The sequence below is a fragment of the Lineus longissimus genome, chromosome 3 (genome assembly GCF_910592395.1).
Source record: "Lineus longissimus chromosome 3, tnLinLong1.2, whole genome shotgun sequence".
Classification (NCBI taxonomy): Eukaryota; Metazoa; Nemertea; class Pilidiophora; order Heteronemertea; family Lineidae; genus Lineus; species Lineus longissimus.
The window spans coordinates 16,039,704-16,060,412 of record NC_088310.1 but is presented as its reverse complement, the minus strand read 5'-3'; the positions used below and the strand labels follow the sequence as shown (position 1 = coordinate 16,060,412).

Sequence of the window (20,709 nt, the reverse complement as noted above, 5' to 3'; positions counted from 1 at the left end):
CACCCCACACCCGTGTCTTCCCATGGTGCTCTGTCGCTAGGTCTCTACCTACCCAAAAATGTGTAGGTTCTTGTATTTAATGTCAACAATTTGGTCTCTGGATCAATCCAGGACATGCCATGCATCCCGCGGCAGGGGCACGTCCGACGTCACGCCCGGAGAGGTCCACCGCACTGGCCAGTGAGACCTGAGGTTTTTCTATGTAGTTGCCTTGAAATGATGCCTTGAACATTGAGACGATGCATGGTCAAGCCAAATAAAAGCAGCAGCAGCAATTACGCCCTGCTCATGCTAGCAGCAACCGCCATTAAGCCCTAGTCAAATGAGCAGCAGCAGCCATTATAAGCCCTGCTCAAATGAACAGCAGCAGTCATTTTAAGCCCGAGACAAGACCACTAATGAATATTCATAGGTTGGAGGGTCGAGGCCTATCAATTAGACGAGTGCATGTTTTTAACTCTCAAGTACATATTTGGAGAGGTATTGAAAAAATATTTGTTGTGGCAAGTCTACAGATATAAAGAAATTATTTGATGAAAAAAATTAATTTCGAATTTTGCTAATTTGGTAATAGGGGGCGTGTTTTGAGATTTTTCTGCCAGTTGGCTGAAAAGAGTGGAAATATCAATGTCTGTCTAATTTGTCGATTATCAAAAAATTTCCGTGGTCAACTACCAGTTTATTTTTCACCATTTACTTGCCCGACTGTCCGGAATATCATAACAAAATTTCAGATTCACAACCCCACGCAGTATTTGATGCGTCGCGGTCAAACATTGACAATTTAACTGCTAAAAGGCTTAAAAAATCAATTGTGGTCTTGTCTCAGCCCTGCGCATATGAGCAGCAGCAGCCATTAAGTCCTGCTCTAATGAGCAATTTTAAATCGCTGTAAATAGCGACTCATTGCAGGGTCATCAAAAAATGTGCAATATTCCTCCTCAAACAAGCAATCTTGATCGGAGGTACCTGCATCTATAGCAACGTGCCATTTTGAACCTTGGCTTAGAAGTCATATGTTTTCAAAGTGGCCACCATTTGGTTAAACTGGTCGCTGTGATCACTTATTTTTCACCGTAGACAATAGACTGCCAATCACTACTCGCTGTGATCACTGATTTTGCACCATAGACAATAGACTGCCAATCACACCTTGCTCTGATCACTAATTTTTCGCCATAGACAATAGACTGCCAATCACACCTCGCTGTGATCACTGATTTTTCACTGTAGACAATAGACTGCCAATCACATCTCGCTGTGACCACTGATTTATCGCTGCACTTACGATCACCACAACAAACAAGTGTTTTTTGTCCAAGTGACTGCAATTTAAATTGTTGGTTTGTGGGACATTTTAATTTTCGTACGATGAATACAATGGCCATCGTGTGCCTCTGCTGGTATCAAAGCAATAATGCATCATCAAGTCTTAGAGGAGTTTTTAAATGGAAGCCTAATGTGGGCCCTATTGTTCACATGTTCATCAGGGCGAAATAGGATAATTGATCCGCGCTGGAGTTATAAACAGGAAATGAGAATGTGCATTTTCACGGCCCAAGAAAATGTAGAAAGTAGGCTAAAGTGCTGGACGTGCAGAACACTATAGGCAGCAGCTAAGTATGCAAGACAAAGTCAGAGTGTTAGACAAAGTCGCCCATAGGGGTCTCTCCCATCTTTAATGATGTCCAAACTATTGACGCTTGTACGAGGAATACATTTGATGGTGAATTAAACATGACCAAGTACCCTTACTGTGCATATTAGTCACCTGAAGATGGCCAATTTAACCCCCTCCTACTGCCTATAGTCCCCCTTTAAGAGAACTTGACAGAGCCAGAGGCAGACTCTAATTGAACATTTTCCCATTTCAGTGTTTGCTGATAGGATTCTCAATACTCAGGAAGATTGCGTGGGATTATGGCCGTATAGCCCTGGTCAGCAGAAACGAGGACAGGTGAGCATACGTGTATTTTAACTTTATCAAGCAGAAATACAGCAGTTGCAGTGCACATGATTATATTCTTTTCTGTACAAGTTCGAAATTGTTAAAAAAAATTAGGAGTTATTACACCAACTAATCTGCAAACTTTTTTTCTTGTTGATCTACTATTGAAACTAAATTGCCTTTCATCAAATCTACCGTGGATAGTTTGATTGCACCTTTCACACGTTTCATGTGGATAATTGCACTTTACACTTGTGACTTATTTTGACGTATACATGTATTGTGTAGATTCTTCTGACCATCTCTTCTTGTGCGACCGAGAAGCTTTTTTGTGAGGTTTATTGTTATTTGTGTGAGTGAATGAACACCTGTGTTAATATTGTCTTTTGGGATTTGGTTAAATAATATTGAATTGATATTCATGAGTTTCCCATAGATTAGGTATACATGTACATATTGACATCCAGGATGGTCAATAAAGATGATTCAATTTATGGAGATAATTATTCGGAGATAACTAACTTTTGAACATTGATAACATAATATGAATATTGAATGGGACTTAAGGAAAATTTGTCCTCCGACAATTTGTCCCTGTTGACAGTTTGACCATTGCCTTGCCTTTAACACCAGGAGAGTAGCAACTCTGGCAGGTGCCATGGTTCTCTCCCCTCTAAAATCTCAAGTAGATTTTCCATGGTCCTTTGGGTGACCTGGCCCATCAGGAGTGGTGTCTTGGTCTTCCCTTGCTGTGCCAGGAGTTCCCTTCTGCCACCTTCGCACCAATAAATTTCCCTATCTTAAAGTCTCTGCTTTGCCCATGACGGCGGATGCTCCACCTGCAAGGACCGGCTTTCCTCCTCAAATGTCCGCACCACGTCTGCAGGAGTCTTTACGAGGTCGCCGAAAGGTTCCACTCCCTGAGCCAACGTGTCCGCCCACTTATTGAGTTTGATACCATCAAACTACTTACCATCCTATTCTGCAGCCTGCTAACCAAGCTCAGTGAGTCAGTAAGGATCAGTGCATGGTCCTGTCCATTGGTGTTCTGGGAAAACCATGCCAGGGCATCCTGTAGCCCCTCGCCTTCAGCCCGGTATGAGGACGACCATCCATGTCTACCCGTTGACCATTCGAATACGGTTTTGCCGTCTTTCCATACTGTCCCGCCCCAGGCAGTGACCTCATCTCTGATCAATCCATCTGTTGCAATCACGATAGTTGGTGCCCTCTCATAGATGTACTCGCGTACCATGACATTGTTTAGGTCTTCAATCCTGTCCCTCCATTGACGAGAGCCAATGACGGTGGTGTCAATGGGGTGCTTGTACCACTCAACCCAACAATCCCATCTGAGGTTGTTGATCGGGCAGATTTCCTGGATTTTTTCACGCGCATAGCGCACCCACGACTTCACTCTAGAAAGTCCCTGTGGTGTCTGTTCGTCCTCTTTGTTGATGAGTTCTGCTTGCAAGGGATGACTTCCTGCCTTTATTGCATTCATAAGGGCTTTTGCTCCCAGTATGATCTGCCTCTCTCTGACTGTTGGTATCCCTAGCCAGTGGTGAAGAGCGTCATTAGCATTCCTACGTGTGCTACCTGCAACGATTCTCATGGCCTGGTTTTCGACACGCTGCAATTGTTCAATTGCACTGTTGGATGCACAGAGTATGTGTAGCCCGTAGTCAGCCCTACTACATGTGATGGCCTTCATCATTTTCAGTAGACTTGCTTGTGTGACCTCCTGGGCAGCTGTGAACTTTAGAGTGGAGATTCCCTTGAGAGCCTTGTCTCTCAGGTGGGTAATGTGGGCATTCATGTTCATTCTTGAATACAGCACTACCCCGAGACCTGTTGCTTGCTTTACCAAGGGCACTTCTGTATCCCCGTATGTAATGCAGAATTGCTCTCTCTGGTGCCCAAGGCTCTCCAACACCCACATGCTTTTGTCTCCCTGGATGTGCATGTTGTTAGTGGTTGTCCATCCCCTGAGTGCATTGCTTGCGGCCTGGAGTCCTAGATTCCCATCTTAGCCATTTTGGAGGTGAGTATGCAGTTGTCAATCCTGTTGTAGGTGTCCTCTAATTCTAAGAATCCAAGTGCTGTGTACTTCTGCTGCCTGGCTCCACTGGCTCCACTGACTGCACGTACGTGGTAAGTATTTTCTATCTCCCCGGACAGGGCAATTTGTTGCCAAGTACAGTTCATCCCCATGGAATTTCTTATTAAGTGCACTCTTGCTTCTGATCCTACCAGGTTGCTGGTAGCTTCTCATGAACCGCACTGTGGCTCGAATCGCATGATCGGCAATAAAATCTGTGATTGTATCTCCTCATGGAAACAAGGTCTGAAGATAACAGATAGGTTACCAGGCGTGGCGAGCTAACTACTGTGGTTCAAGGATGGGTTTCCCTTAATTCTATAATTCTGATGTCAAGGCATCGTAACTAAATGCTTTGAAGTCGGTTGTTGCAGCATCATCAGAGAATGCTCAGTAGTGATACTGCACAGACCTTATTGCCAAGAGGAAGTTATCTCATAGATTTCATATTCAACTGTTGGATTACTGGTACAGTACAGTCACCTCTGAGTGAGATAAGCATGTTTTTATTTGTTTCTATGTGGCAGTGTGGTTGAAAATGACTTTTTTATGTATTTTACTTTCTTATAATATATCAAAAGGAGTCTTTTGAAAACACGGCACCATGTTTCTATCTGGTGGTAATACATTTATAGGGTCTAAATCCAACCTTTCAAGATTTATGTGGGCATTGATATTGTGCTCCTGTACAGAGCTCCATTCGTGGTCCAATGTTGAAGTCATCAACAAAAATTCTAACCCCACTATCTCCTACATCCACTACTGGAAAAACTGAAGAATTGGGTTTCTATGGTCAGGTAGGCGTACTCTCTCCCACAACATTTTAAATTCATTTGTAGCCTGCATGTTAAATAAAAGTTGCTCAGCTCCCGGACTAATTCCATCTTTTGCCAGGAAGAGGAAAACATCTGCTGGAACTATGCATTTTGCTTGGGTCAATATTTCTTAAAATGCATCAGACATACCATCTTAGTTTTGCTTATCATTTGAAGAACAAAGCCATGTATGGTTTGGTGTCTTACTCAAGATCATGTAATGGAAACGCAACAGCATTGATCTCTTTGAAAATCAAAACCGTGACCATCCCTGGTTATGAACCCAGCGCTTACTTTCCACTATGCCACTGGCCTTCCTTTACATTTTTTCAAATAAAATATATTGAAGTATGACGATGAAAAGATAATGTCTTCTTTCTATGCCCTGCACTGACTACTTCACGCTGCCATTGAAACCATCAACGAGCAAGGTGCATAAGTGTTCAATAGGATGGCAGAATTTTCATAGCTTGTGCATACAGTATGTACTGGCATGTATCACCCTGCTGCAATTAGAACCAGCAGAGTATTGATTGAGCATTTGGCTGACAGTCTGTGCATTTTCACAGCAGTGGTATAAAGTAGTTTCCATGTAGCGATCCAACAACTTCTGATTGGTATATTCCTGTGGATCGTAATTGCAGTCCTGGCCTTACAACCACCGGTCATTCTCCAGCTATGCTTTTCATAGTCTTTTCTTTATAAATTAAACAATTGATGCGTATGGAGAGCTTTGTCAAGTTTGGTGATTTTCGTCGAAACAGTCTTGTGGCTTGTTGATCTTCTTTGGTCTTTTGTAGATATCCTACGACTTGGAACTGCTCGCTACTTTGAGAACTCTATCCCAGGCTTTTGACCAAAAGAAACATTACCGAAGAAGATGTTTTCCAGCTTCCACATAAATCAGGCTTGGATGCGTTCAGGCAATTGCCGTAATTGATTTTTTTTTGTCCGGATCTGCTGATGCAGTGTTCCAATCAATTAAGACCTGGTATTTCTGGTTTTTAAAGGGGAACGCCGTTCGTAATGTGTGGTGGTACAGGAAAATAGAGATAATACACAATGCTGTCGGGAAGTTATCATGCATATTACTTTGCTGAAACTTGGTATTCATAGCATTTGTATATCTGTCTACACAACAGCATTGTTGAAATTGATATTCAGTACGCATTTACACAATTAGAAATTTTTTAATTCAATTGCAAAATTTCAAATATTCAACGAACGGCATAGGCCTTTTAGGGAGTTTCACTCAGGCTTTTCAGTCTCTCAGCGCTCAGTATGCCTGCTATAGATCCATTAACCTCTTGACTACCAGGGCTGTTCGAACCGTTCCATACCAGGGGCTTTTTTGGTATTATTGTGCAGCCACGTGCGTCTGGCAAAACCTTCGTCTTCGTCGCCTCCGCAGCGCCATCTATATGACTAAGGACAAGTTAGTGGGCAGCAGACGACAGGCCTGCGTCACTATACACCAGTAGAGCCGAGTCTGTTCATACCAAACAATGCACAGAAATGTCCATTATAGCGACTGCTCAAGCGGTCGGCGGTAAACACATGTATTTGATTGAGACCGCTATAGCTGTTGGCGGTAGTCAAGAGGTTAAGGTGAAAATACAATCACCGTTGATTTCATGCAAAAGTGATGGATAATTGTCATTCTGAGGTTGTGCCAATGCTCTTGCTTCCTTTCATCATCATTGCTCAGTTCGACCATGAAATCGAAAATCAATGTTCTGTTTGATTTCTCTTGAGGATTGTTAAGGTATTCAGTGATGCGAGTATTGATTGATTGATTGGATGATCTTGCAGTCTTGTTGATAAGAGAAGTGGCCAAGAGGCCATGGAAAGTGTTAGCCCTGATTAGATCTTTTCAATCACCACACTGGAGGTTGCTTTACACTGTAGTTTGCTTTACACTTTAGTTTGAAACATTGTCTTTTGTTGATAAAGGAATCATTCTTGATTCTTGCCTTCAAAGAAGTTGTCACCAAGTCATGATTGTTTTGAGAGCAGAAGTGTTGTGTGAAAGAATGATATTTCAGTGAAAAGAGATTGACCTATAAAATCTCCAGTATTTTGACCTTGACACTATGAAGTTCAATCTGTTCAAAGTATACACAAGTATTTTGACCTTGATTCACTTTTTAACACTCTTGCTACAGAACCAGTTCCAATAGTGTCTGCCCCTGACCACGGACTCATCAGCCTCAAATGCAAGTGTAGACAATTCAGCCTCAAAACACCTCGATAAAAAAGGAAGGTACATAGTACATTGCTCACAAAAATGTAAAATGCAGGATGAGATCTACATTATTAGTCTAGCACAATGCACATGAATCATATGAGAAAGGACTTGTTATGTGCATCAATTAAGGGAAAACTAAATTGAGATCTGGTCACCAACTGGGACTTTATTTGCTCTATAAACAACGTTGGGTAATTATAATGTCAGTAGGAGGAATCCGGAGACCCCAGAGGAAACCGAGCAGGCGAAGAAAGTCGCCATGTCTATTACATGAGTGTACCGGGACCGACCAGGATTCGAACCCAGGACCTCAGATGTGACAGGCACTGTTGTTTCCACTGCTCCACGACCGCTCCAATCCAATTGCCCAACAGCAACTTAGGATGGTTGTGTGGGACTATTCCCCCCACTCCTCTGTTGGCCTATGGTGAGTTGGGGAAAAATCTTTGGTGAAAATGTTTTTTTCTGTCTACTCAACAGCACTTTTGAAATGTTCATTACCTGAACTAGTTAGAAAATCTTAGAGGACAATATTCATTAAAATATAATTATACTCCTACCTACCTTGTGCCACCCAAACTTTTATATCAGGAAATACCAGTACTGGAATGGAACCACAGCTTATTATATTTTAGGCCTATCACATGCTTTGACATATTTTCTTGAAACTCTGTCGCTCTAAATTGGAAAATATTTGTGAATTTTTATCTAGCACCTGCATGGTGAAGTTCTGTTAGGCAATTATGATGCAGGGAATGGATTTTGCTGCAAGCTAATCAATAATGTATGATCATTGCAGGTATAATCCATAAACCTTCCTTAATCATTATAATGTTATATCCGCACTTCAAAAGGGTATCTCATCAAAATCCAATATGTCGGCTATGAATAGCCTGTATCAGGCGAAAAGTATTACGGATAACTGCACAAGTCTTTTAATTATGTTTGTATTGATATTGAGCAGTTTCTCTGATGATGAAGCTCTGTTTTATGCCACATGTAGATGATCATTTATCTGCCTCACATCACGATGAGAATATAAGCAAGGTCTCCTGAAGAGGGAAATATCCAGCCTGGTGATAATATCATTTTAATTACATCATGATTAATAGTCTTCAGACACATAATGGTGTAAATTGTTTGGTAATATCATCTAGAAGATAATTGTCACTATGTCTTTGGTCGCACCTTCCTTATTACATATTTATCATAATAAGTGCATTGATCCGGTAGACAAAATCACAGAAAAGCAAAAAAATAAAACGTTATTGGTAGTGAAAGAGTTAAATTTGTTTGTGAGCATTCGACTGACCGACCCAATCTGGTTTGCTGGAAGGGCAACAAAAATATTCTACAAAAAGTTCATTCAGTTTGTCGGATGGGTAAATGGTCACATGCTTAGTTCCCATGAGTAATTTCCATGAAAATCCTTCATGGCTGCATAGCTACATGTTTATGCAATTATGGACAGGAAGTGCATTCGGATTGACCATGATTATCCCTCAGCGTGCGTGAAAATATGCAGTTGTCACGTTTTATGGGAATGAAAAGATGACGTGTATCAGACGCAGGATGCATGCAGGTCTACAGAGTTGCCAGATACTTTAGTTTCATTCTAGATGTTCAGTAATAACACCACGTCATGACGTCGAGATGATAGCACATACATGTATATGGCATTTGATGTGAGAATTTGCAATAAACTTGGATTAAAGTTCGTCCGAGCAATAACACTTCACTGTATTATTGATAAGTTCTCTGGAAAAGAATCGTTGTATTAGAAGACTAGTGATGTCACTGCTGATAAATATCTTTGGCTTTTTAAATTTGACATGGCGTTAGTTACACACACACACAATGAGGCCCAAATCTAGTGTAGCCGCCTTTCTCTAAGTTTCAATGAGACAATGTTTTAACAATGTCCAGTCTTGTGCTCTTATCGAATAGTTTATCATCCCTCTCATTGTAGTCCAACACATCTTGTCGTTTCGTTGAGAAAGGAATAAGCCAAAAAGTCCATAGAAATAACCACACGGTTGCTGGGGAAAAAATGCTGCATAAACATTGAGCACCATCGCAATGGAAGCTCCTGCCATCAGAAGCAAGCACTGTTTTCATCAGCTTAATGACATGACCAAATCTATCATGTGGACCATTGGAACTTACAGCGTAGATGTCTATTTTGTGAAAGAGTAATTACTTGATGTATTTTGAGCAACAGGTGCATGATTTTTGATGGATTTTACACAGGCCAATGTGCATGGGAACACAAGAAAGGTAGAACACATTTAATGCATCATAAATGTGACTCGCTCTACCAAAACTAGGCGCTTGTCGCATCTGAACTCGACAGGTTGATACGGACTTGTTGTTCATTTCCCTATTGTAGACCTTTTGTGAAATCTATTACAAACTGATTTGGTCACATTTCACAAAAGGTCTACAATCGGGAAATGAACAACAAGGCCGTATCAACCTGTCAAGTTCAGATGCGACAAGCGCCTAGTTTTGGTAGAGCGGGTCACAAATATCTATTACTGAACTGCGGTGGTGTAGTGGCTCAGGTCTCTGACAAGCAGCCAAGAGGTCCCTGGTTCGATCTCCACGGGCGGCGTGAGACTTTAGGCAGGTCTCCTTGCCCTAAATGCCATCTCCACCCAGGTCTTTAAATGGTTACCGGTCGGAAATGCTCAGGTTATAGCACTGATTGAGCAGCTCATCTAAGTTCTACTGAATGAAAGGTTTTAGCTTAGAGTAGACTGGGGAATAAATGTAAAGCACTTTGAGAATGCTGTACATTATAAAGCGCTGTATATAAGAACTTGTATTTATTTATAGCTCACCTCTGGGGAGCTTATACGATACTGTGGTGTCCGTCGTCGTCCATTAGCGGGGCACGGCTAAAACTTGGTGTGATGGTGGCTTTGGGCAATACGCCCAGTTGTATTTTTCTTTTTCGCGATATGACCTACTATCTGGGCTCCTAGCTGCCATCTTGGAAGTAGTTTTTTTGCCTTTTTGAAGCTAATGGTTGTATGTAGAGTGGCGAAATTTTTATGGTGGGTGTATCTAATAAGGTTATCATCCGGTTATTTGACCTACTTCTCAAGATCACAGAGGTCAAAGTTCACTTAGTCACCGATAGGTGGCGCGTTTCGTTTCTATTTGAGCTAGGATGTTCTAAACTTTCTAAGGACCCTCTATTTTACCCCCAAAATTTGTCCCGCTCAGACTTCAAATATGGCCGCCATCTTGAAAATGAAACAAAGTCGAATTGCAACCAAATTTCATGTGATTGTATATATGTGTACTCTCTACAATATCCCTGATTTTCAGTCAAATCCATTGACCAATATGGCCGCCAGGTGGCCATCTTTAAATTAAACAAAGTCCTATTACCCTGAAACTAATGATCGGATTGCAACCAAACTTCATGTGATTATATATCGATGTACTTTTATCATTACCCCTAATTTTCAGTCAAATCCCATGGCAAATATGTCCGCCAGGCCGCCATCTTGAAAATCCAACAAATTTCTATTACTCCTAAACTGTTGAACAGATGTCAACCAATTTCCATGTGACTGTGACATGTACATTCTTCAATAACCCTGAAATTCAGTCAACTTTATGACCATGAGAAGGTCAATGAAATTCTTATGGCTCGGCAAACGCCACCATTGGGAACGGAGACAAGACCACAATTGATTTTTTAAGCCTTTTAGCAGTTAAATTGTCAATGTTTGACCGCGACGCATCAAAGAATGCGTGGTGTTGTGAATCTGAAATTTAGATTATGTTATTCCGGACAGTCGGGCAAGTAAATGGTGAAAAATAAACTGGTGATTGACCACGGAAATTTTTTGATAATCGACAAATTAGACAGACTTTGATATTTCCACTCTTTTCAGCCAACTGGCAGAAAAAACTCAAAACTATTACCCAAATAGCAAAATTCAAAATTAATTTTTTCATCAAATAATTTCTTTATATCTGTAGACTTGCCACAACAAATATTTTTTCAATACCTCTCCAAATATGTACTTGAGAGTAAAAAACATGCAATCGTCTAATAGATAGGCCTGGACCCTCCAACCTATGAATATTCATTAGTGGTCTTGTCTCAACGACAATAATAAACTGACCTTGAATCAGATTGAAGTTTGTTCAACTGACCAGCCCTGTCTGAATGTAATTTTACTCCAGGTGAACTGGCCTTGTCAGAACTAACTCGAGATGCGTTTTTGCCACTTGCGATGAACGAACACGGAGTAAAAAGACCTGTTGGCGATATGCTATTTTGTGTCTACATCGTAGATCGAAGAGCACACAGGAAATATTTGTCCCTGTGGTGCGTAATCATTCAGTGCGTGTCTTATATTATTCCTGTATGTGTAATTGTTATTCATATATTCATTAGCAATATGTGAGTATTCTGCTGTCAGCATGGCTGACCATTGGGCACAGTTACTACACTCCGGTCTTAAAGGTTTTGTATGCATTGTTTTTGGGCCCTGGAGCACAAACTACTGATTGAATTTCTTCAAAATTTGGTATTTATTGATCTGAACTTCGCAGCCAAACAGTATTTGTAGGGTTAACCATGGTTGTACAGAAATTTAAAAATTCTTCCGCGAAGCTGAATAGTCATTTGGAGGGGGAAGGATCACCTGGAGAGGCCACAATTATTTTGTTACTGGGTATTTCTCATTCATACTTGGCAAACAAGTAGGTGTCTAAATTCAATGCCATAACGTCAGTGTACACAAATACATACAATTCTTTTATTCAGTTGCCATGGTTACTTTATGAGAAAATTCTGTTTGGTCGGTAAATCAGTAAAAAATTGGTTTTCAAAGAAATCTTACCAGTAACTTGCACTCCAGGGCCCAAAATGATGTTGCCAAAATATAAACAAATGCACTTTAGTATTTCAAACAAAGGTTCATGCGGCTTCTAAGATTTAAGCTGATGACAGACTGGCATCCCATCAGTGTTTCATATCAAATTTTTATGCACCAGTACCTTATAACTCAATAGGGCCGTTTAGACGACAGAAAAAAGGCCCGATGAGATCCGATCGAATCGAATGCAGTCTAAATTTCCCTGGTGTAAACGCAAACCGATCGGGTCTCATGTGGTCCCATCGGGTCTTCAAGTGGTCCACCTCTTTTGCTGGTTCCATCGGGGCTAATCCGGATGCATCCGGATCAAATTTGGTCGTCTAAACGCGATCGGGCCTAATGCGGTCTCATCTGGACAGATTTTTTTACCTACACGCATGCGTATTGGATATGGCACTTCGGCAATACTTCCTTTCATTATAAACACGTGAATTAATGTCGTTTTGATTGTCAGTTTTATAGTATTTTCTCTTGGCTTATTTTCATTATTCCAATATGGTGAAGGATAAGTTCACGGACACGGTTGTTTTCGATCTCATACATATTTGGAACGATCAATCCATTCAGCGGAAGCTAGACAGCAGCTACCATAAGAACGAGCTTGCCTAGTACCATTATAACCCGCATTGTGGCGCTAAATCAGTGACGCCACCGCGACATCCTGCGGAATATTGGTGGAACCAAAAGAAATTAGTCCACATCAGTCCTCATTGCTGTTAGCGTCTAAACGGGTACATTAAAATGAGACCACATCCGGTCTGGAATGGGGTTCGATCGGATCGGATCGGAATGCGGTCTTATGCGGTCTTTTTGGAAAGCGTCTAAACGGCCCTAATGTGGCTCTTGAACTTGAATAGCATCATGATGTGCGAGCTTATCACTACCCTTGAGGAGCATTGTGTGAATACTTCCACACTCTGTGTGAGCTCCCCTTAGGTCTCACTGGCCAGTGCTGTGTTCCCCTCGGGGCATAACGTCAGACTTGCTCCTGATGCGGGATGCATGTCAAGTCCCGAAGTGACCCAGCTGAGGCCAAATTGATGACATAAAATATAAGAACCTACACATTTTTGGGTAGGTAGAGACCTAGGGAAGGTCTCTATGGCACATTCGAGGCATTTAGTTGGTTCTGTGACCATTAGGGGTGCCACCTTCGACAATGCCCAGATCCCACAAACGGAAAAAAATTCCACCAAAATTGCCCTACTGGGGACCAAGGAGTGGGCACTTGTATCAACTATCTAAAGGAGATTTTTCAGGCACTTGGGCTGACCTCCATAAGATAGCTGGCTATATGTACTTTGGAGATTCATTGCCAAAGTGTACCCCATCACAGCTTTTTACGACGCTATATGGCCCTGCAGAACACGAACTAAGGAAATTCGCTCTTGTGAAACTCAGACAAACCTCGCCCCATGGCTTGGATGTATGTTCGCTTATGAAGCCCAACATGTGATAGGTCCCAAACTCACAGAAGATGCCCTCATAAAATAACCAAAGCATCTTCTGTATATGGAAACTAAGGTCATGACAATAAAGTAAACAATACTTGGAACAGGACAGGCCAATTCATCTCCATATGTCTGAAGAACCATATTTTTGGGGTTGGAAAAAAACGAACTTCGTGAGACCTGAAGTGAGTTGCAGCTTAGCCCTTCACATGGTCAAGATAGGGTGAAAATACATTTACCATTCATTCTTCTACCAATATTAAGGATATTGCACATTGTTTTTGAGTGTGGCTATCCCTCATTAATACATTTGTTGGTTACCAAATAAGTGATACAGTGAAATGATTTGAGAACCAGAAGAATGTCTGTCATTAAAATATGCTTGTGGCAAGTGTGTAAGACTATCAAAATTTAATGTGTGTTGCTAGCATGCTATTCATTGTCATCAGCCAGGTGAAAATTCCAACTCTCTGCATAGCTGCTTTCTGTGTATTCAGTCTCTTGTGAGACATAATAATGCCCATGTCATGATAGGTGGTGGGCTACCTCAGAGATAACCAGTGATTGATTGCACCATTAACTCCCGCCAGATAGCTTGAAGCATTGATTGCTTTCACAAATTTGGCAGATCCATCATTCCAGATAAGTTGGATGGTTGGGGGTCGCCAACAGAAAGAATTCTTAGAATGTAGGCCCTCAGATGCATTCCTGGATCAATGTTTTACTGTTACAAATATTTCAAATAAAGCATACTGGCTTAATTCAAGGGGGTCCAAATTGAAAAAGAATAAGTGCATTCCAAGACTTAATACTGATCTATTTTCAAGGATTTATGGTAGGAACATGTTCTTCTAGCAAGAATACATCACATATCATTACAGGATTGGCATATGGGTCAGTAGGTCACAAATATGGGTCAGTTCAAAGCAATTTTTCACAAGTTCAACTTACCTAACAAGACTACATTGGTTCTAACTTTCGTAGGCCAGTAGGTCGTGAAAGTGTAGCAGGATAAGCTGCCTCCTCCAGTTCAGTATCAATTCCTTAGACCAAACACATAACAAAAACAGATGGTTGGATCGTTAACAAATATTTATCGTAAGTACCTGCACATCTACATGTAAATGCTATGGTTTATATGATACATAGATAGGCTTTTGACGTTATTTTTTTCTAAAATGTCGAAAAATGGTTCCTCGTGTCCTATTTTGTTCTGACATGCTTAATCTAGACTCCTTACAGTTATCAACACATCTTTGATAAATTTCTCTGTTGATATGACCTTCTAAAAACTCAACAAGTGTTCGGAGTTATATAAACTTCTGTTGCAAGTTATTTTTGCTTTGGGATTGATATAATAAGAAAACTGCCAGAGTGGTTGATCCTCATATCCAGATTGCACGGACCTGAAAGCTCCAGACATAAAAGTCATCTTGATAGTTGGTGGAGTCACCAAAGGTGAAATTTCAACATGATCAAGTGCATGTTGTAGAATCATCAAACATTGTCAAAACATCATGTTACAGGAGTCAATTAGAAAAAAATCACATTCTTCGTGCTTGTTACATTCTCTCATTCTCTCAATCATACAACCCCAGGCCCAGGTGAGCCCTTGGGGACCTTTTTCGTTACAAACTAAATACATTTCTAACATGCACCTTCAGTTTAGTGCCAATCATCTGGTTTGCCATTGACCAGACCCTGCATATAATTACAAATAATGATCATCTTCCCTGGTTTAATATCATTATACTGATTTTGCTCCAAGCTAAAACCTGCATGCAACTGCTGTAATTTCTGCTGTATATCGTGTCACCCTATCACTGTCCTCTCCACCCCCACCCCCATTTCATTTATAATCCTGTTATCGTAATTCGCTGTATTATTTTAACTTAAATGTTGAAAGCAAAAATGGACCCAACCAACTGTCAAGTAAGTGTTTCTTGCATCATGATGTTAGATACATGGAGAAATGGCATGAAATCCAATATCAGAGCAACTTGTTTTGAAAACAAAAATTACAATTCTATTCTCGGGTATGTCTGAAACTGCATCTCAGGGCATGATTCTAACTTTTTAGCTCACCTCTTAGCAGAGGTGAGCTTATCCCATACCGTGGCGTCCGTCGTCCGTCGTCGTCGTCGTCGTCGTCGTCGTCGTCGTCGTCGTCCGTCGTCGTCCGTCGTCCGTTAGCAGGGCACGTTTCGTAACTGTTAGAGCTATTGAGTTGAAACTTGGTACACATGTACCCTTATGTAATGACACCTGGGAGACCAAGTTTCGGTCCGATTCGTTTCATGGTTTGGCCACCAGGGGGCCAAACGTTAAAAGTGAAAATATGCAATATCTCCCTTAATAGTAGTCGGGAAATTTTGAAAAAAATATGGTAGGTACTTCTAGCAAAGGTGCATCATATATCCTCCGGGTTTTTGATTTGACCTCCTTTTCAAGGTCACAGAGGTCAAATGGTGTAAATTGGCCGTTAGGATGTAACGATGGCACGTTTCTAAACTGCAATGACTATTGATACCAAATTTGGTACACATTTACCCCTTAGTCAGGTGATCTCAGGGACTGAAGTTTGGTCCAATATGATTCACCACTTGACCACCAGGGGGCAAAATCCAAAAACCTTAAAAATGTGATTATTCCTTAACTTCTTGCCCGATTGCCACCAATTTGATATCATGGGTACATCTAACCATCATACAGTATATGTCACACAGGTTTTTAATTTGACCTTCTTGTCAAGGTCACAGAGGTCAAATGGCGTAAATTCGCTGTCAGGCCGTAACTATGGCACGTTTCTTAACTGCAATGACTATTGATCACAAATTAAGTACACATTTACCCCTTGGTCAGGTGATCTCAGGTACCGAAGTTTGGTGCGATCTGATTTGCCGTTTGGCCTCCAGGGAGGGGGCCAAATCCTAAATTCCTCAAAATGCCATTATTCCTAGTAATGACTTGCCCGATTGGCACCAATTTTATATCATAGGTACATCTAATTCTAACAACCATTCAATGTGTCACCCGGGTCTTCTTTGATTTGACCTACTTTTCAAGGTCTTAGAGGTCGAATGTACTGTAAATTGGCCATTTTGGGGAAATTGTAATTGCTTGGACCTACATCAAACCTAACACTACATGACACAAGACCATGCTCTTTATCTATCTTTCCTCCACATGAGGTGAGCACAATGGCCCTGGCCATTTCATTATTTATATTATGTGTTGTAACTTTTGTTACTTTGTATTCATTTCAGGAGGAGCCTTTTGTACGATACTTCAAGATACAATGTGTATGCATTAGTTTTATTTATCCTTAGTTACAAATTAACCATAGTTCTTGGTAAAAGGTTGTCTTGCTAACTCTCTGACTGCCATGTTATGGTTTATGGTTTGTTCTTAACTCTATCATTATTACTTCACCTCCAGCTTTGTTCTTTCTCTGCTGTCTAGGTGTTATTAATATAACATATAAAAGTACCTTACCACTTCAATACTGTAGGCCGAAATATCGGTCCAACTTGCAAAGACTCACGCTCCTGTAGAATATCGGTTTGATGACATCATGTTGTAATGTACTACGATGCATGACGCATTGCACAGCATGATATCATTGCAGGGAATGAGGCTAGAGTCAAGTGCTCAACCGAATAACGTCAAAAATGTCCAGTAGTGAAGTGGTTAAAGGCCTACAGTGTTCATTCAAAAATTTGAAAATTGAGGTTGAATTTGGAAAGTTCAGAATTAGTGGTAAATGTACAAATTATACAATGTAGTATGAATGCCAAGTTTCAGCAATTTCATGCACATGATATATATACTGCACTATGGCAATGTTTATTCATATTGACTTGGGCCACGAATCAATACAATGTAAACAAAAGAACAGCATAGGCCTTTAATGCCTGAATAACTCATGACAGCCTTTTGTTGGTTTGGTATGTCTTAAACACGTTAAACCATGATATGTAACCATGAGGTTATCATGCTTTGGCCATGTTTGTCCATACCGACTCGGCCGAAGGGAGAGGAGAGAGTTATTGCTGGGCGCCAGTGATGTTATTCATCATAGCATTCCTATAGAGCATGGTTCTTGGTGTACATGAGAAATGACCAATCTGCGCGATTGTACCAACCAGCTCACTGGAACCAGTACCCGCAGCTATGCATGTAGTTCTAACTCCGGCATCTCCTCCAAGGTAATTTCTGTGATGTCCCAAGCTAACCCTCCCAAATAACTCTTTTTTGGATAGAGCTTCTCTGCAGATTGAATTTGTGCTGAAGTGCTGGGTGATGGCATTTTCTCTTAAATACTTACTGTGTTGATGGGTTTGAGCTGACTGAGGAGTGCCCGTAGATGAGGCCAATGTTAGATATGTGGACCAGGCACACCTCAACCGCTGAGTTAAACACATCAACACTGTAGTTGTTTTCGCAGTTATTGACAAATTGTTTTATTTCAGGTTTCAGTCAAGGTCACAGAGGTCAAACTCTCAAATGTTACCAGTCGTTAGACATTTTGTCGTCTTATGACCTATTCTAGTCTCCTCAGATTTGATTGAAGATACCAATTAGGCAGCTCTACATGCTGACTAAAACGTAGGTCAATGCGACATACTTTCCAGGTATAAGAAGGTCAAGGTAATAAAATATTATGTACATGTATGTGGGTCATATCTCATGAAACGTCGCTGTGTGATCTTGCAAATTATCTCCTTGATTAATCTGATCAAGCTAACCAAAGTTGTTACAGCATTTTGACCTTGACCTGATTTTCAAAGTCCCAGAGGTTAAACTCCTAAACTTCACAGACAGTGGCCCGTTTGGTCATTACTTGTCCTCATCTCTTCAAATCTACGCATATAAGGCACCTCTACATGTGGTCAAAAAATTAGGTTGGTTATGATCTACTCTCAAAGTCTGCAGAAATGAAATTTTACAATTAAGTGATATACTGCAATTACGTTTTGTTATTATTAGTCATCAAGATTAAATATTGAACTTGACCTACTTTGTCAAAATTTTCATTCAACATTCCTCCATCTTTACCTAAATACTGACCATCGGACCATTCATCCATTCACCCTGTCTTTTATTGCCCCATGTGAGCACACCGTCCCAAAGACATATCATTCAACCTTTCTTTGGTTAAATCTTATAAATGGGAAATTTTGACAAGATGTCCACATTTCTCAACTAAAGTTTGACCAGTGTGGCTGAAAGGGTGGATGTCGTCCTGGGTGCCGACAAATGGTACCCAGGTTGGAGATCGAGTGGACAATAAGCACCCTGGGTGTCATTACACTAGACAAATAGCACCCAGCTTCTTTTTGCCTGGCTTACGGATCTTAGGGACGACGTTTCTGTACTGCCACTGGGTGCTGTTTGTCTAGTGTAATGGCACCCAGGGTGCTTATTGTCCAGTCGATCTCGAACCTGGGTACCATTTGTCGGCACCCAGGATGACATCCACCCTTTCAGCACCAGTGTGCACAATGGCCCCTGGCAGTTTCATTTTAATGGTATGTATCCCAGATGACATTTGCCACAAAGCCCACTCAGTAAACTCTTATCTACATTATACTATCTAAGTTAAATAAATGATTACGTTATCTATATTATTGAAACACTGTGCAAAGTAGCTGCCATTAACCTGAGCTACTCTGTTGGTTTTTATCATCGGTTTGTTTGCCACTGCCATTATCAGGTATCCCATTCCCATTCCCGAGGTAGTGAAATTCTTGACACCGCCTTATTATTGGCTATTTCAAACAAAAATATCCCACAACACCAGCCAAATTCGGCGTACTTGTAGTCGGGTCCTTGTAGTCAACACCGAGCACAATGTTAGTATGTAAATATTGGAACGAGCCAAATGAAACAAGCCTAACTAAATGAGCCGAATAAGCATTTTAAACCTGAAATAAAAGTTTTGCATGGTGCACCATGGAACGTTTTTTTTACTCATTTATTTTGGCTTGTTTAAAACCTGCAACAAGTCAAATTAAGTGCATCTTGACCTGCAATGTTTTGAAACTGCTAAATCACTCGCCCAAACCCTTGACATTTTCCACCTCAAAAGTTGTTTTTTTGGCTCAGGCAAGATGCCTCGATTTTAGACCAATCAGAACAACGACCTCAGCAACTTCAGTAGTATCCTATTCTGAGCGACAATATGATTTGAAATATCCAGGACAATACGATTTAAAGTTGTGATAATTCATGCTTTGCCATGGCGCAGGGGTAACAATGTAGATGAAAAGTACTTTAGAATTTGTGGAGTTAAAGCTAGTTTTTGTCTTGGCTATACCAGGAGAACGAATTTCTGCCTATAACCCTGTGCTCATTAAACGGATTCTAAAAATACACTAACAATTGCATTAGTTTGACTGCTGCCAAATCAGGCGCCAAGGTTGGACAACGTGCAATCAGCGTTGACCTTTGCCCTCTTTAAGTTTTTATATCAGCGCTGTAATTGGGGCACGTGCGGAGAGCCTGCCGAGAAAACAGGAAAATTGATGGAATCTGTCATGAATTTGTGGAGCTCGATAGTGTCAGGAGAGTCAGGATGAATTAAGTGGGCCTTAATTAAGTGAATAAAAGTGCATTTTCATTTCATGCAATTATCAACCTAATGCTTGCAATCGTATTACATCTAAACCTGATCTTCAATTTCATGTTTGGAATGTTTTATTTTGTTCTTTTAGTTTTGCTTGTTTCATTTTGGGTTGTTTCAACGTTTACATACCACCAGGCACAACTGCTCATTCATGATATTTATGCAGCGCCATTGATTGCATGTTAAAAAAAAGATATCGTGAAGAAAATCTGCCTCAATCCACAAGTCTCACAATTGAGATAAAAAAACAAAAAAGCATGTGTGCAAATCCATCGTTGAGACATTATTGTTGATAAAACTAGACTTCTTCCTTCAATCTATTTTAGGACAGGTGTTCAGTTGTTTGAGAAAATGAAGTATCCTTGGGAAAATGTGGATTGGACATTTTAGGCTATACTAAAACATTTAGGATACAAATACTGATGTAGGATGGTGGTTCTCCCTAACCGAGGTGTCTTCATTTTTAAAAGCACTTCCAAATCGATTTGAATATCATGACATACACCATTCCTTGACTCTATTCAGAACACGCATTGGTCATGTGGTCATTTACACGTAACATACTGGATAATACAGTGTTTTCACAGTCAGCCATGTTGGAGAGCAGAACAATG

At 40.7% G+C, this 20,709-nt stretch overlaps 1 protein-coding gene across 1 annotated transcript in view; it reads left to right on the top strand.

Annotated features, from left to right (window-relative positions):
• The window catches only part of LOC135484029 (calcium permeable stress-gated cation channel 1-like), an 81,591-nt gene that overhangs the window by 9,718 nt on the left and 51,164 nt on the right, over window positions 1-20,709 (top strand). The window contains exons 3-4 of the mRNA XM_064765059.1: window positions 1,875-1,957; window positions 16,734-16,769. Of these exons, the coding sequence (XP_064621129.1) occupies window positions 1,875-1,957; window positions 16,734-16,769 (119 nt within the window). The remainder of the gene's footprint in view (window positions 1-1,874; window positions 1,958-16,733; window positions 16,770-20,709) is intronic.